Below are 17,360 nucleotides of genomic sequence, written 5' to 3' on the forward strand. Positions count from 1 at the left end.
CAGCTGTTTTTACTGTCACGGCTGTAAAGCTCCCCTGGGAAGGGAGAGACGAGAGAAGGAGAGATGAGAACAATGGCTTGTCATGCAACTTGCAGACGAGTAAAGTATGGTTGGAGGAAGGAGGTGTGTGTGTTGCGAGGGGGGTGTCGTAGCTCAGGGTGAATGCTCGCCAGAAGGTTGAGATAAAGAGAGTAGAGGAATCACACCTGTGTACTTAGTCTTCAGGCCAAATGGCAACCTAAATGGTAATAATAAACACAGTCCTCTCCTTGTTTTTCCTTTATCTCCCTATGCTAACTTTTTCCCTTTGTCTCTGGCCACCTTGGCCTTGATTCAATTCAGCTTCTGTCATGTTAGTGTGTGTGAGTCATTATCTGTGCTTCTGGCTTCATCTGTGGTTATCTCCTTTAGTTTGTATTCACAAAGAGAAATAGGCTTGGTTTCCTGAAAGCTTTTTAACACCAAAATCACTTTAGTTACATGAGAAAAGCCTTTCATTTAGGAATATGCTGGGAGACTGGATGGTTAGTTCTTTTTAGGGTAGATAATTGAATCTTCACCTAAGAAACAACTAAGAGTGCAACAACACTATGGCAACGTGCTCACAGTGGAAATGTTACACAGCATAAATTTACATGATGTTTGAAGGTATATTTACCATGCTCCTTATTTTAGGGTGTTTACATGCTAACATTTACTAAATAAATACAAAGTACATCTGGCTGCTGATGGGGATGTCATTAGTTTTGCAGGTATTTGGGTATGAATCAAAGCATTTTGACCTGATGATGGTGTTAGATGCAAAATTAAGGGATCATTGGAGTCACTACAATTTACCCAGAAGGGAACATGAATATTTGAACCGCATTTAAGGGAAATCCAGTAGTTGTTGAGACATTTCAAAACCAGATGGCATCAGAGAAACAGTCATATGATCATTTAAGTCATGAGAATTAATCCTCTGGTAACCATGAATCTATGTACAAAATGTTGAAGCAGTCCACATTCAGTAGTGGTTGGTTATTTCAGCCTGGACCAAAGAGGGGGAGTCACTAACTGACAGAACAGACCATACTGCCATCCCTAAAGCCACGCCTGCCATACCATACCAGGAAGGCACGGCGAGAAATAATCACAAGGAAGCTGTCCTGGTTTTCCAAAAATATGTTTTTTATTTCACATGAAATTTTCACATTTAGCATATTTATCAAACAGGTCTTTTATATAATCTTCTATGTATATATATGTACATATTTTACATTTTTCTTACTTACACATGTACAAAATAAGGTAACAAGAATTCAGATAAAAAAAAGACTGACTTCAATGGTAGTCATACACACTGTTGTGCTTTGTTGATCGAGCCAGCCTGTCAGGTGAAGATGTGCTTGGCAACTCGGATTGATGCCGTGTCTTGTCTGCTGTGAACTGGTGACTTTTACCTTTTTTTAAATGATCAGAAACTGTGAGAATTATTCTCAAAGTCTAAATATCTGATTACGTCACTTTGTATTCATAAGTATATGCTTGTTTGAGCTTGAAAACATGATGGAAAGCACCAGGAAACACAGGGTTGGGTCCTGTAGTAATGAACATCTGATACCAGCTCTCCGCGTCAGACAGTTGAACCAATACAGGGGCAGGATCCAACAAACAGAGAAGTCCAGCCTCTCTGTGGTGCACACAACATCGCAGTGTTTGCTTTTGGCAGAAAAATATTTTGTCTCATCACTCTTTCGATCAATCGCTCCCTCTGCTTGCGCACATATTCTTACTCACACATTTTCCCTTTCACACAAGCACAAATTCTACCATGAGAGAGAAAAAGCTCTCTTCATTGCCAACAGTAAACATTTCTTTTCGTGAGCACATGGTATATACAGTAAAAACCTTTCAGCTGCTAATGTTATAAATTATTTTCACAGAATGTACACGTAACACAGTTCAATGTAGTGTGATTTCATGTGTTATGTCATGTCGTCTAACATCAGTGTGTGTCTGTGTTTGACACTGTTGTGGAGTGTATATGTCGGCGTGTCCGTACTGTGCAGTATTAGTGCTACAGTATATAAGCACATGGTCGAGTGTTCAAAGGAATGGCAGTCATGAGAACAGCCCCTGTGTCTGTCAATGCTACATTTAGAGAAAGTAATCACTTGGGACATCAATGTCACTCAATACCATTACGATAACAATACAACAAATAGTACACAATAGTCAAGGGTGGAATAGTGTACAAGTTGGAGAGATGACTCATCTTTGGCTCAAAAGGTAAGAGATTACTTTTCCTTTACATGTGGATTTATTCCATCTAAATGCATGTCTACATAATTCAAACAGAGTTGGTGTCTTTGCTCCTGATTGTTCTTCGGCCACTTTGTATTCCTCTTCAGCTTCTTCATATCTTCTTCTAGGGTTATCATCCAAAAAGGTTGGAGAGATCCCTAAACAATACAAATCAAGGAGAGCTTGGTCTTTCCAAGAGAAAAAAAAAATACTGTCACCTTTTGAAAAATAAGACAAAGCACATGTACTTTGCCTCAAATGTTCAGAGTTACTCAGCACATGTAGTGCAAGCGAGTCCATCTGTACTTTACAAGCTTCAAAAGTCTCTCCCTGCGGCCAGCACTGGGCATGGAAAACTGTCTTTTTGAGTCAGTGGTTTCATCCCCACGGACTGTCTTCATTGTAGTCCCTGAAAAAACACGTCTGCCAACAGCAGTCCTTTCATGTACTCTCAGTGCAACAATAGCAGTAATGAAAATGGGACTAGCAATGAGAGGATTGAGAGGGATGTAGCTGCCACTGCAGAGTTTGTCCGTACACTCTTCTGGACGTCTGGCAGGATTACCACTGGGTCATCTGCTTGAAGGTGGGAGATAAAGAAGACAAATTAGTACCGCATATTTACACCCCAACATAATCCTGAGTGTAGCCGAATTGTTTTAAGGTCAGGGATAATTAGAGAGAACACAGGGTTGGCCAACATACCTGCAGGCAGTCTGTTGGATGGATTGTGAGCCCCACCCCCAGCTCCAACCGTAGCCCCACCTGTGCCTCCTTTAGCCACTCTGGCCTCTTGAGAGCCTGAAAGAAAAGAAAAATGCCATCAATTACGCTGCTTGGATCTTGCAATAGCCTAACACGTATATCAGATGTGTTTGCACTGCTCTATTTACAACAAGGAGGGCAGTTAAACTCACCATCAGCAGCTACGACGTCCACCCTGAGCCTGAGGCACTCCTGTCCATGATGATGCAAAGGTTTGGCTGCAGGGAAGAGAGAAGAAACAACGCAAGCGTTAATATCTTAACTAATGCACTTATCCTCCACTGGCCCCTTAATTCACCTTCATGCATGCACGCTCACACACACACACACACACACACACACACACACACAGTTGGCAACAGACAGACACAGGGACAAAGCTTTAGGACGCCATCTGTGACCAAGAGAAGTGTGTCTTGTCCTGCCGTTTATCTAATTACAGCCATGGTCAGGGTGACAACACTGCTTGCTCTTTGTGGTTACATTCTAGCAGGGATAGCATTGCAGAAAATTGGAAAACTGAGCCAACACCCCAGTTTATGTCCATGTTATGCTTCAAAGAGCTGGCCACCAGGACAATAGAAAAATATAGCAAAACTTTGACTCTAGCCTTACCTTCCTTATGAAGGTAGAGATTTTTAGCAATGCAGCAGGGCTTTATGGACGGCAATGATCACACGTCTGTCTCAGTATAACTGTAATGACTACACTGTGATATCTCTATAATAACTTCTAGACAGACTGCCATGACATTTTAAATAGACAGTCCTGGTGATCATGAAACTAAAGACTTTAGTGCTTCACTGACTGTTAGCACAACCACGAGGCTGAGATTTGTGCTTTTGAGTCAAATATCTCAACAACTATAGGATGGATTGCTATTAAAGTTGGCGCAGACATTTGTGTCCCCCTCAAGATAGATTGTTAGAATTCTGGTGATTGCTTAACTTTTCATCTAGTCATCATCAGGTCAAAATTTAAATTTGTGCAAGACTGTGGTGTAAACATGTAAACATGCTAAACTAAGATGTTGAGCATGGAAAAGCATGTTAACATTAACATTAATGTCATTGCAAGCATACTGACAGTAGCATTTCCCTCAAAGCACTGCTGTTGCCAAAGTACAGCCCCACAGTGGCTGTACACTCTCAGTGAAAAAATAAAACTGTCAAACATGGTGACAAATCTGAGACAAAGATATAGTGACACTTACAGATATAATAGTAGCTTTCTCCTTGACGGAACTCCTTTCCCAGAGTGAACGGAGTAAAACGCTGGAACTTTTCGGAGAACTTCTCAGGGGCGTGGGGAGCAAACGGATGGCCACACTCCCAGCGCATCTGGTCATACGACTGGGGCTTGCAGGATTCGTAGTCCTCGCGCTCCACCATGTAGAGCACGTATCGCTCAGCATCCAGCAGCGGCACCTCACCCTGAGGGTAATGGGGGCAGACGATGTCCAGATAGTCATTGAGCTTCACCTCCACGGCGTAGTCGTCCCATAGAAACCTGCGGGGAGGAGGCAGACGAGGAAGGTTATGCAAGTGGCAAGAGACTGATAACCGTGGTTATAGCATTGGAGTGGTAATAAATATAAGCCTCAAAACCTGTGATTATATATCGATCGGCTGCACGCCAGTGTACAACAGGGAAATCAGAGGAAAGACTGAGAGGCCTGGGAATGAAGAAGAGAGAGCGCGAGAAAGAGAAAGTTTTAGTGAGTGAGGATGTGTGTGTGTTGGAGTGGAATGAAGAGGGAAAACGCAATAAGGGGGAAGAATGATTTGTAGAGAACATGCGCATAAATATGGATGAATGTGAGGCGGGTGTAGCTGCTGCTGCACGCTGCTGTGTTCCGAGTTAGCACTGAGTGCACATTGATCCCACGTCCCACAGGAGTTGAATGATGTTTACAGAGAAACATTAGCAGTCAGTTAGCCCGTCAAGACAGGAGATGAGTATCGACATCTGCAGCGTTACACACACACACACACACACACACACACACACACACACACACTGACAGATAAATAGGCAGAATGCATGATGACAAATTCGCCTAAACAGAAGCAGAAACACACCTAAGCTCAAGATAAGGACAAGGATAAAAATAAAGGTCATATATGTTTTAACCCATTCATTAGGGACAGAGAGACAGGCAGACACATACAACATGAGTTTGGTGACGGTCTGTAACCGTCTCCCACCACACTCCCTCTCATTACAAATACAGAGAGACAGTCAGACTGTCTGCCTCCCCTCCATTCCTCCTTCCATCCCTCCCTCCCTTTACTCCTCCACCCTCTTTACGATGGTATTTAAGTAAACTAAGCTTCCTTCCACTCCTCTTGGACATGGGTCAAAGAGCACTTACAGAAAACATTTTAGCTGGCTTCAAATGTCCCCACAAACACAATTAAATCATTACAGAGACTAGTTAAATAACATTTTAGCATATAATGTTCCCTTATTTCAACTGTCCATGATTCCTTCCCCCTCCCAGCTTTACTTTCAGAGATATAATGAGTTTTATCTTCAGGGAATTATCACTAAAAGGCATTTCTGCTTTGTCCCCTTCCCCCTGACTGAGTGACTCCTCCAGGGGCAGCTCACAGCTAATGCTCTCTTCTCAGCCAAAGCCATCTATCACCGGCCTGGAGCGGTAGCTGCCCGCTAGCAACACACATAAACTCAAAACACACTTCCCAGTAATTCCCATCTATCAACAACCTAAAGCAGTAGCTACCTACTGTTGGCACCCACAAACCCCCCCCCCCCCCCCCCCCCCCCCCCCCCACACACACACACACACACACACAGACCTCCTCCCCCAGTACTGAGCTCCCAAGCGATGCCTATCAGTTTACTGTCTCCTACTGTTCTGGATCACCATGGGGTTCCCTGAGAATGGATGAAATTTGACATTCTCAAATATTTTCACAACACACAAAGGGAATGTGTGTTTAATATAGAGTTTTGTTGCTTTTGCAATGAATACATGGATGGTTCATCAGGCTTTCAACAGCCCAAAAAGAGGCAGCCAGCCAGTGTGAGTTAAGTTACTAATCAGATCTGGAGATCTTAAAGAGCTGTGAGTTCTCAAAAGCCTACAGGGTGCTAACTGGACACCTTTAGCAGGGGGAAAAACTCATCACTGAAGGAATTTCACTCGTCAAGTAGATCTTTCTTTGGAAACTGTTATTTTCTCATAAACCCCCCCCCCCCAAATGTAACAACTAGCATTTGGACAGTTTGTGTTAGTGTGACAAGGTCCATATGTGTGACTAACGATCAAAGTGAACAGGCACAGGCCCCTGTCGCTCGTTAGCTGGTGTTGTTGTTTGTTGCCAGGGGTCTCCCTGGTACCCCCTGGTAAAAGGACAGACGCAGTGGCTCCAAACACCGGGCCCTGACTCCTGCTCCCCCTCTGGCTCCCTCCCCCCCATCCCTTTACCCCTCTCCGCCTGACTGCATTCCCTCAATACTGATGACCAGATTAGCTGGCAACACCATTACAACAGCAACACAAGCCTGTTATAGAAAACAAATGCCTTTTTAGTATACTGGTGAAACTTCCATCTAACTGTGCTGATAATAGTGTGCTCCAGCTAACTTTCAGGGGGGTGGGCAATAATTATCATTTTGCCATGGTCCAGACAGCTTAGTGCTTATCTGCAGTTTGCCTGCCACGCTCTGTTTACCAGATTGGCGCTAAAGTGTTTTTTCCCCCTGCCACTTTCAATTCCAGTCGAATCGATAACACTATTGAACAAACACCGTTGTCTGCTTTTGCCTGACAGAGTTATCATCCCCCCAGCAAACACCGAAAACACACACAAACAAACTCCCTACACCCAATCCCTCCCTCACTTCCAGCCCCGATCACAAACCGGTCGTGGTATGTTCCCAATGTGTTCAGCAAAAGGGGGTCGAAGGGGGGCGCAATTAAAACACAAAAAGAGGTATTAAAGTTGCCCCAGAGGGGGGTAATTATGCCCTCCCGCTCCCCACTTCCCAGCCCCTTTAGGCTGAGAGTTTAGGGGGAGACATGGGGCATGAATAGGCGTGGGCAGGGGGGGTCAAAGGGCTTGAGTTGGAAATGGCTTTTGATGTTTCTCTCAGTAAGAGTATCTATGCGAGTGCTACAGTTGCTTTATCAATGCCACTGCTTCATACAGTGACTCTATTCAAAATGTGACCGTGCTGATGGAATACCTCACTTAGCAGAGAGAACAGTGGCTGAATACGCACCGGGGGAGGCTGGCTAGCCTCTTTTATTAATGGCAAATAGTTTTAATTATCCTGCTGCCTTTTGTTCCCCTCTAACGCCTCGGCATTAAACGTTCCACATCATCAGCTTAATTAACTGATTGGAGTAACACACTTCAAAGAGAGCCCAGGCCTCTGTGTGAATAGGTTTAGCTAACAAAGTCAAATCATGCCACCTTCACTTCAGCAGACCAAATCCTCTTTCTTTCTGTCTGTGTCTGTGTGTCCCTGTTCCTTTGCTCCTCCAGAGTGTTTCCCCTCTGTCTGTCAATAAACCGTCTTGATTTATTCCCATTGTTTATCCCGGTATTTTCTCTTTTAAATGACAGCCACGCTTGGAGCTTTAGCAGGAGTAACGGCGCAGAGGAGTTGTTGTATTTGCTACTTGAGGATGATTTGTGGAGCTGTGGCAGATATGCAGCGAGGATTGTGTGCATGTGTGCCTGTCTCAGTCGGAGACATTTAAATGTGTGATTGTTTGTGTTTGTGTTAGTGTGTGTGTGTGTGTGTGTGTTGCGTCTGTAGAGCTCTGAGGAATCTGGGAGTGTGTTTCAGTTGTGATAAGGCAGATAATAAATACAGATAATGAGCACCAATGATTGCAGTGAGGGAATGTCAAGCGGTCAGATGTGTGTAAACGAGCGCACAACCTGGTGAAAAATAGACTACAGACTGTTCCCGGCCACTCTTCCTCCCTCTCCTAAGATGGAATTCCTGATTTATTGGAGCCTCTTCAGGAGCAGGAGTCTAATCTCTCTTCTTTAATCTCTCTGGCCAGCATTTTGCTTTCTTCTCCACCTCTACCCCTCCTTTCATCCATCCATCACCCTCTCATCTCTGCACTCTATCGCCCTGTGGAATGCTGGACCTGTGAGGCAAAGGGGCCACAATGTGGATCAAAGGTCAGACAATCGCCAAGTCAGCTCCGGCGAATTTTATACACAAACAGCCAGCAAGAGGGGGCCTTGTGCATTTTAAATTCTACACTGGTGCTGTGACAGGAATCACTGTCTTTGAAGATTGATTCAGCTCTACTTTCATGCTCTGTAAAGACCATTGTAGGACAAACTGCACATTTATGACCACTACATCTAAAAACAGGAGCTCTGCCCAACCTCTGCTGCCTTTCAAAAGCCTGAACATGCACCCTAACTACATAAACATTATTATTTTCCTCTAGAGAGTTACACACGCCATTAATGTGACCAAAAAGGTGACTGACCTACGTCACAGTTGAGTGAGCCGGAATGTGAGGACCACCTAATCGGCTCGTCCAAGCCTGGATTATTGGGTGGAGCAGAGGCAGAGCTCGGGTCTATTCATCAGCACCAGACCCTGCTTAATACAGGGGCTTAGAGTGGACAGCGAGGCCCCAGAGCAGGGGCTGAGGCCTGGGGACAGAGTAAGGGGTGAGACAGGCAGGGTGGAGCTTTTTTTTCCCCCATCCCTATTGTTCTCACAGAGAAGGGGTATTACCCCTTTACACTGGCGTTTTAGAGTTCAAAAAGAGACACACCAACTATGAGTGTGTGTGTGTATAAGTGTGTCCACTGCTGCAGAGGGGAAAGTGAGAGGTGTTAACAGAATAGTACAAGACAGGGGAGCAATAAATTCTAGGATATATCTGTGAAAGCTACATGACTCCACGAGGGCGGTGACACATCAGAGAGAGGTGAAACCTTTCTGGGGTACATCATGAGCTTAGTTAAGATGGACTGTTTAACGTTTTTGCTCAAACACTTTTTGTTTCATCTGTCTATCTATTCATCCATCACTGTCGGCCACCCCCTCCCACTCTCTGTCCGTCTTTCATCGCTCAATAAGCAAACCAGATCCTCATGTCAACCCTGGCCCTCCCCCACCCGAGACTTGCTGAACCAATCACAACCTGTCCCGGTGGTATTCCAAATATGCAACTTTTTGACCCATCGTTTGCAGAGCCACGCACAATGCGGCGTGGGTATGCTTGGGTTGTCATAGAAACAAATATGGCTCAAGTCTTTTGGCTTCCCCCTTTTAACATAATATTCCAGCCTTCATTCCTTGCACCGGGTGACTTTTTGTCATCCATCTCAATCAGCTTTCTCCTCTCTGTCATTCAACCTTTGTCTCTCCGGATCATTGGTCATTCTGCCAGCGTTCCTGGCTGAAATAGCCGAGCTCCTTTTGCCACCAGCAAAGCGACAAAGCTTTAAATCCAGCAGAGAAATAATTGGCTGATTCCACTGCACTAAGGAGGCTTAGATGAATACATATGCTCTTTCCAACTGTCTCACAAGGTCCCATGAGCCGTTTGTATCTTATAAGGGCCAGAATAGAAAGGTCACCACTGACATCACATTTCGCACAGGGCAAATATCTGTACAAGAAAATTGATTTCGCTAGATTGATTTCCACAAGGCAAAAACTTTCATGCAGTGTTTTTTTTCCTGCAGACACAGCGTGAGCTTGTAGCTTAATGAATTCCATGGGGATTTTGCAATATGCGAGTATAAGCCAGAGATATTAAATAGATATTTTTAAAAGCAGTAGTAGTAGTTGTGCAGTAGAAGAAGTTCTTGCTTACAGACACCAGGTAGTAATAATAGCAATAATATAACTGGCCTGTAGGGGGTGGCAGTATTTGCTGTGGGAACGTGTACACACTAAGCCCAGACATTCAACAAACAGGACAAAAAAAAAGCAAAGAGAAAAACTAAAGTTACACAATGCCTCTATTTACACAACAAAACAAACACAATGGTTCATTTTCAGAGATACTATCTGACTCTCGCTGGCTAATTCTTCCTCATCCAAACACACACGCACAGTTGCCACACTGAATGTCACAAAGAGTTGACAAACAAGTCTGGAGGACACACGCACACACTTTGTATCTCTGCCTCACACCATGGGAAAGAAAGCACAGGCTCCACTTTGTAGCATAATCATAAATCTGTGTACTAATGGAGATTTTCTTCCTCTGTGATTTTTGTGTGGGATTGAACAGTTGTAAAGCAGTGGGAAGGAGCAGGGGAAGTCTGGTGCGAAGATAAGGAAGAGGCACAAGGATGGGCAGGGGGGGGGCACTGGTGGGGGTGACGGGGTCGACACTGATCAGAGGAGAATCCTAAATAGAGACAGAGAGAGATTTGACAGCAGGGCAGGCGGGAAGGCGGATCCCAAATCATCCTCAAGGATGAGCAGTTGAGAACATCCCTCATAATAAAAAACAATTAATCACTATTAATCGCTGCTAATCTACTTATTCTCACAGTTTAAATGTAGTCGTTCCTCATACGAGCCTGGGAACTTCAATCAACTCCTGAGTCCAGATTTTTACAGTCTTGCGTGTGTTGGTGTGTGAGAACTGTATTGTTTATTGTGCAGACAGGATACGCTGTTTTCCCGGGAAAAGACGTAGCCAGGAAGTGCAGCACTTCACAGGGAAACACGCAGCAGACAGCGAACAGACTTTGGTTACGCCGACAGTACGCCTGCGGGAAGTTAAAACCTTTGGCCTGATTCTGTATCTAGTGCAGTCAATAAAACAAGCCCTCCTTCCTCCAACACCGCAACAACAAGTGGGAATATTGAACGGAAAGAAAATCAGTCTTTGGAGAGGTAAAGTCTCCTTACAGACAGTTATAAACTGTAAAGACAGGCATCAACGCACAATGATCATTGAACCTATAAGAGGCGATTACACCCGCTCGACAATCTCTGAGTGTATTTTCCCCAGATTGAATTCACCAGACAGATTACAAGGCCAGATTAAGGGTGGTGGGAGGGGACAGACGATGCGAGATAAAGATGGTGATGGACTTTATTGGAATTTACTGAAGAGAGAGCCAGTCGGGGGGGCGGGGGGGTTTAGAGCGAAGGCTGGATTAGAAAGTGAAGTGGGAAACCTGGATGTTTTTCTAGGAAAGTAGCTTCAGTTAAGATTACTTGGAAAATCACAGAAATTCTTTATCTATTATGACCATCTAATCACACCCGCATATGTGACTACCAAATCTTAGGTTTCATCTCTCAAACACGTAGGCACGTACACGCATGAAAGACAAACAGACCCGCTCCTACACGTATACCTTTGTTTTTCTTTTTCTTAATTCCTGTTCATTAATTTGAGTTCTCAGACTGTCTCTACCACTTCTCTACTGCTTCAGCAAGACAAGGCAGACAAGGGTGAAGCATGCATGGAGAGACAAGAGAAAAGACCAGGAAGAGGTGGGGGAAAAGAAGAGAACAGGTTTGCTGTGAAGACTAGAGTGGCTTTTCATAGGAAGGTAGAAGAAGGAAGCTCTAAGGGAGAGAGCCGAGGGGGAAAAAAGCATGAAGGAAAGGGCAAAGTGCCTTGTGACGGATTGCCATGGGTGCCAAGAACGATAAAAAAATTCCACACCTCTTAGCATGCTTCCCTCCTTCCCCCTTCTCGGAGAGCCAGAGTTGGAGTTGAGGAAATAATAGACTGAAAAGGGGCAGCTTGTAAAGTTGAGATAAAAGCTGGTGAAGGAGCGAAGGGGACCGAAAAGACAGGAGGGGGACGAATGAGAGTTTCCCAGAGGCACAGCCACGGACGTGTGAAGAGGGGCTGGCCTGAGTGGCAGCCAGTATTCAGGGACCACCGCCGTGACAGAATGACTGACAGACTGATAGAGGCTGTGCCACTTCATCACATAGTGAACTCTGACCCCCAATCAGTCACACCAGTTACTATTCTCTTTCTGTAGCTCACCGTAAAGACCATTCCCCAATTTGTATGGGAGGCATCACAAAAACACCCATATTGACCGGATAAATACCAAAAAAATCCTTCATGTGGGTGAAACATACCATAAATAACTCCCTCATTTGAGTTAAATTAAACCACTGTGTCAGCAATGGTAAACTAAAACAATCTTATTTTGCAGTTTTCCCATAATCAAAAGAGCTCATTAGAAAGGCATTGCAAAAACAAAGACTTCGGAGTTAGAACAGATTAGCCCAAAAGTGTGTATGTTATCATAACGGAGACGGTGATGATGATGATGTTAAAATAAACACTGCATCAAGCAGATGTGTGCGAGGGGGCCATGAAACAGTTAACAGACTCACAGAACTGGAGACCACAGAACCAAGTTGAAAAGGGAACCTGGCCAAGAAGAGGGGGAGGGAGGTGCTGGAGAGAGGGAGAGACAGGTACAAAGCAGAGGAGGAGGAGGTGTGGGAGGTGGAGGTGGTGGTCTCTGTCAGCAGGGAAAAGGGGGAACAGGAGGAAGAGGCAGTGAATGAGCGGATTGTTGCCTCACATTGGAGTTGTAGAGTCCAGAGGGCTCCTGGGACGATGTTAACATCAATCACAACTGTGTGGCACATGTGTGTGTGTGTGTGAGTGTGTGGACGACTGGGTTAATGTGTATGAGAGGGTGTGAGTCACTCGAATCTGGTTGCACGTGTGAGCGCTCGCACATATACACGGGCCTCAGCGCAGACACTCCCTTCACAGAAGACACGTACACACACTGGCATGACGGGATCCAAACTGACTGGGCACACTGGTGAGCCGCTTTCTGGGAATCAACCAGTGCTGGTGATTAAGCTGTTGCTAATCAGACACAAAGGTTACAAATACACCAAGACAAAAAGGGTCAGAAAGTGCTGAAACACAGGCTCGCTTGAACAGATTTCGCTCACGCTGAAACAAAGTAGTCGTTAAAGTACAGGCAGATACAGCTTTGGAAGTCAGGAGGCCCCAAGGCGTGTTCACACGCATGCACAAGTCAGTGGGGAGCAACTGTGCATGTATATGTATGAGTGTGTGTTGCTAAATCCCTCAACAAACACTGAGTAAAAAGGAAATGAGCGTGTTCCAAAGTGATCAATCTGAGATCAATTTGATTAATGGCAGCTTGCTGACCAACGGGATGGAACAATGAACTGAGGCCTAAAGAGGGTAAAACACATTTCACGAAAGAAAAGAAAAGATGGACGCTGACACGTTGTATTGGGTAAGAGGTCAAAGGGGAGAGCTGACTGCTGGGAATGATGAAAAGTAGCAAATGAAGAAATCTCAGAAACTCTGTGCTCTTTCTGCAAATACAGGATTATGAGTAGCCAAAGGGAGAGATTTAGCACAGTCATCCGGAAAAAATAGCAACTGCAACAGGATGGATTACCAGTATATATACACAGGAATGATCACTGTCGTTCACAGTAAGGACACAACAAAACGCCTTTCCATCTGGGATTGGGCTTCATTCTGATCCTCGGTGAAAGGCTTTGTCGCTATAATTACGGCCTTTCTGAGAAGTCAGTGCTGTAGTTTCAACCACTAGGGAGATCAGGAGGGAAACTAGGTTGAATGTAAGTTTGTGTGTGTGTGTGTGTGGGAGGGAGGGGGGACATTTGAATATCTGGACGAGACCAGAGAGTTCAAGCCCAACGCTGATTGATTCAGATGGCGTCACTTGGTGTGATTGAGTGTCCTGATTTGTGATTGCCTGCTGGGAGTTTGTGTTTGTGCTTGCCCGTCCGAGAGGGTGTGTTCATATGTGGGTGCGTGTAGAAGTTCGTTTGTGGTGTGCGAACTTAACCCTCCTGGAACCCCGAGCCATTTCACCCCAGCCATCATCAACCATAATTCTAATTGACCCCCACTTATTCCGAGTGGCCCCTAACCCCGACAATTTGAGCTCCAATTTCTCCTCCCTGAGCAATCCATCTCTCTCCTACAGCGTGACCTACTGGGCAGGCCTCAAGTTACCTCCTCTGTCTCTGTCATGCACCATTATTACTCGTCTTACCACCTGAAATATGAACACCCCTATGTCTCCCTGACAGCCACCTAAACCCCATGTGATAACTCTTGATTTAAAAGATACCGCAACCTCCCACTCTACACAAAGGTTAGGACTCTCTGTCAGATGGGGAGGATATTGCAACAGATTTTTCAACTTGCTGTGTAGTGAGTCAGGCCTGTAAAACCAACACAAAAAAAAGTACAGGACTTCAGCTCATGAATGAAGAGAGGAGAGGACAAAGTTATTGACTTTTCACACTGTTATCAAAGTAGTACTACACTGCACAATTATTGATGCACTCCTGTAAATGAGTAAACTCAGACAGATATTAAAAAAAAAAAAAAAAGACATATGTGAGTCCAAATAGTGAGATTTGTATTCATAGATCACAGCGGACCATGTCCTGAAATGAAAAACAGAGCTCAACAGAAAAATGTAAACTTATCTTTGGATTTCTGTCCATGAAACAGACAGAAAAAGGAGCCACCTTCCCTCGGAGCTATTAAACAAGCTCACTGTCAGTTCTCAAAAGGTAAATAGATGACATAATCTGATGTAACTAATCCCGCAGGTGTGCACGGATTGCGAAACGGATTAAATCTGAACAGGTTAGACAAAGTATCACAGGTAAACAGAACCACAATAACAGCTTCCAACCTAAAAAGCGTAGGGAGGGGAAGGAAGGAGAGAGAGGAGAGAGAGAGAGAGAGAGAGAGAGAGAGAGAGAGAGAGAGACTCCCAACTGTCTTGCATTATCATGACAACAGAAGCCAGGCGCTCCCATCACAAATTCATCACAGCCACATCGCTGAATATGCATGAGTTGCAACTACTCGTACGCATCTGAATATGGATCAAGAATGGCCATAAAAGTTCATTTATATTTAAGAAGCCAAACAGTCGTGTTTTTTGTTGACATTTCTGATCATTTAAGAAGTGAGCGCACGGGTGGGCTCACGAACGCCGCACACATACAAATGAAAACACAAATTAAAAGAGGTGTTTACTTTGGGTTCGTGCTGTTCCAGTAGACGCTGTGCCGCTCCGCTGAGGCAAACCAGGCGCAGACGCTCACAACGAAGCCCACAATCCAAACCAAATCCATGGTGGAGAGGAGTGGAGGCGTGCAGGGGGGGTGGGGGAAACACAACTCAGGTAGGTTGTGCAAAAAGAAAAAAAAAAAAGAAAGAAAAATTAAAAGTTTACCGAGAAGATTTCGTCCGCGCACCTGGAGACTGCGCGCGTAAAAACACTTGACGCATACAGTGGATGTAGAAGGAAAGAAGCAGGCAGGTTCGCTCAGGAATAAAAACCGTAGAGAGGTCGGGTTAACACGACAAATCCGTAGTGAATGAAATTCGGAGCTGCGTGGAGGCTGGTTTTGTGAAACGCCCACAGCCGCGAGCTCCGCCTTCCGTCCCAGGGGTGGCCAATCAGAGAGCTGTCCGAGAGACGCGAGACCCGCAGGTTTCTCTGTAAAGACTGTATATTTACGTGCTGTACACATAATTACAACTCCAGTATGTACACTATGCCTGGAGAGACCAACTACACAACATTTAAAAAGATTTCCCTGGAATTTCCATGTCTCTAAATCATATTAACTTTTTGAATGTGTGTTTACAGTAACCTTATCATGCGTCATTGTGTTTTTCTTCAGATTTTTATTGTGTGCTTGCAGTTCTAAGTACCCTATACTTTCAAAACATATGAATTTCAAACATCTGTAGAAAGGTAAGCAGATCATGCTCTGAGATATGGACCATAAAATACGGATTCAAAGGATTTTTATTGTCAATTTTCCTGTATGTTCGAGGACAAACAGACGAATCGAAATACCGTTTCTCTCTCACCTCAACAAATATATAAATAAAACATAAAACAAAGAAAGAAGATAGAAAAAATATGAAGAATAACTACTAAATAAGAAGTCATCAATATTATCATAACATAATAATCAAGTATTACAAAAGAGAAATCATTCATCATTTATTCCTTGAGTATATCTTTAATGTTTCTCCACTGGACTCCTACTGGAGAGATAAAAACATGAACACCTAACAATAAAGCGCAATCTAATGCAAAAGCACCACAAAACACAATTAATTAAACAGCTTCTTGACACATTGTACGTGAGACCTGAACTTTACAAGCCTCAACACATCAGTTTAGTGAATTTGCAAGACCACTGCATTACACTGTACAGTTGTTCCACTGAATTTGTCCAATGTCAAATGTGTTCTCCTGAGCTCTTATCTATCATTGAAGTGCACCACCCTCACTTGAGGACTGTTTGGGCAACATTTGGTGTGTTTGCAGAGTGATTTCTAGAACTGAAGTTGTTTTACATCTTACAGGTTTTCTATGACTCTTTTGTGTGAGGACAGACATCACATTTATTCTCAAGGTGCCCATTTGTTGCATTAAAATCCACCCTGACTTTGAATATTTTGGGTTTACATCATTTGAAATGACATATGAAGCACAAAGAAAAGCTAGATAGTCAAATAGAAAGACTGTACTTGGAAACTGGAAACATATAAACTCCTTGCTGTCAGATACATTGCAAATCCTGATTCTCATTTTCTGTTCCATTGACATGGATAATCTGGACCGCGAGCTGCTTGTTCAGCCTAGTGAGCCATATTGCCAGAGGGGGTTTTCAAGCCTGCTTCTGCTTGACATGGCACTTTATTTGCTATGGCTGCTTGGCAGCATAACAGCTTCCAAAGGTTTCACAGCAAACAACAAAAACGAAAAGTAAGTGAAAAATGAGGGGCAACTGTTTCGGATAATACATTCAAATGCACAGAATTTGGAGGGTGGACTCGATCTCAGGACATGGACAAACATCAGGGATGCGATCAGATAATCTCTGCAGGCCAGGGATTTGATCCATATTCACTCCTGATGTAACCATAATGACAATAACACTTAAAATGAAAGAAAAAGGAATAAAAAATGAGAAAAGATGGAATGAAATGAATCAGGCATTCTTACATTCTTACAGTACACAGGACACTACACAGCCTTTAAGATTTTATGTTTTTCTCAAATCCACCTTATCTAGAGGTGGGCGGGGTGGCCACGTGAGAAAGTACATGTAATCTTTAGAGGGCTGTGTCTGTCACAGTAGGCCTGTCAGGTTGTTGTGTCAGGTGGACTGTTGATTGCAAACCAACATTTTATCTGACAGTTTAATAGTCACAGTGTGGTTACATCCCACTCCTCTGGTGCTCCAAGCAGATTAAACCAACTATTGGTATCTATTTGCAT

General features: G+C 44.1%; 1 protein-coding gene across 2 annotated transcripts; it reads right to left on the reverse strand.

The window, feature by feature from the left end:
• Window positions 1–1,194: 1,194 nt before the first annotated feature.
• On the reverse strand, window positions 1,195–15,417 carry efna1a (ephrin-A1a). Of its 2 annotated transcripts, none has more exons than XM_070846260.1 (5): window positions 15,092–15,417; window positions 4,265–4,560; window positions 3,204–3,269; window positions 2,992–3,087; window positions 1,195–2,862 (listed from the first exon to the last, which is right to left on the reverse strand). In XM_070846260.1, exons 1-5 carry the CDS (start codon window positions 15,187–15,189, stop codon window positions 2,738–2,740), a joined length of 681 nt encoding a protein of 226 aa, XP_070702361.1. In that variant the 5' UTR covers window positions 15,190–15,417; the 3' UTR covers window positions 1,195–2,737. The 2 variants fall into 2 exon arrangements, with proteins under 2 accessions (XP_070702361.1, XP_070702360.1); XM_070846259.1 differs by having other exon boundaries at window positions 1,195–2,865.
• Window positions 15,418–17,360: the final 1,943 nt, after the last annotated feature.

This window comes from Pempheris klunzingeri, chromosome 16, assembly GCF_042242105.1.
Source record: "Pempheris klunzingeri isolate RE-2024b chromosome 16, fPemKlu1.hap1, whole genome shotgun sequence".
Classification (NCBI taxonomy): Eukaryota; Metazoa; Chordata; class Actinopteri; order Acropomatiformes; family Pempheridae; genus Pempheris; species Pempheris klunzingeri.

Bases quoted from the DNA above. Each gene is read 5' to 3' on its own strand.
- efna1a (XM_070846259.1), bottom strand. From the start codon at position 15,189: ATGGATTTGGTTTGGATTGTGGGCTTCGTTGTGAGCGTCTGCGCCTGG. The intron at 4,561-15,091 runs GTAAACACCTCT...TCCTCCCCGCAG, and splicing joins TGGAACAGCACGAACCCAAA to GTTTCTATGGGACGACTACG. The intron at 3,270-4,264 runs GTAAGTGTCACT...TCTTCCCTGCAG, and splicing joins AGAAAGCTACTATTATATCT to CCAAACCTTTGCATCATCAT.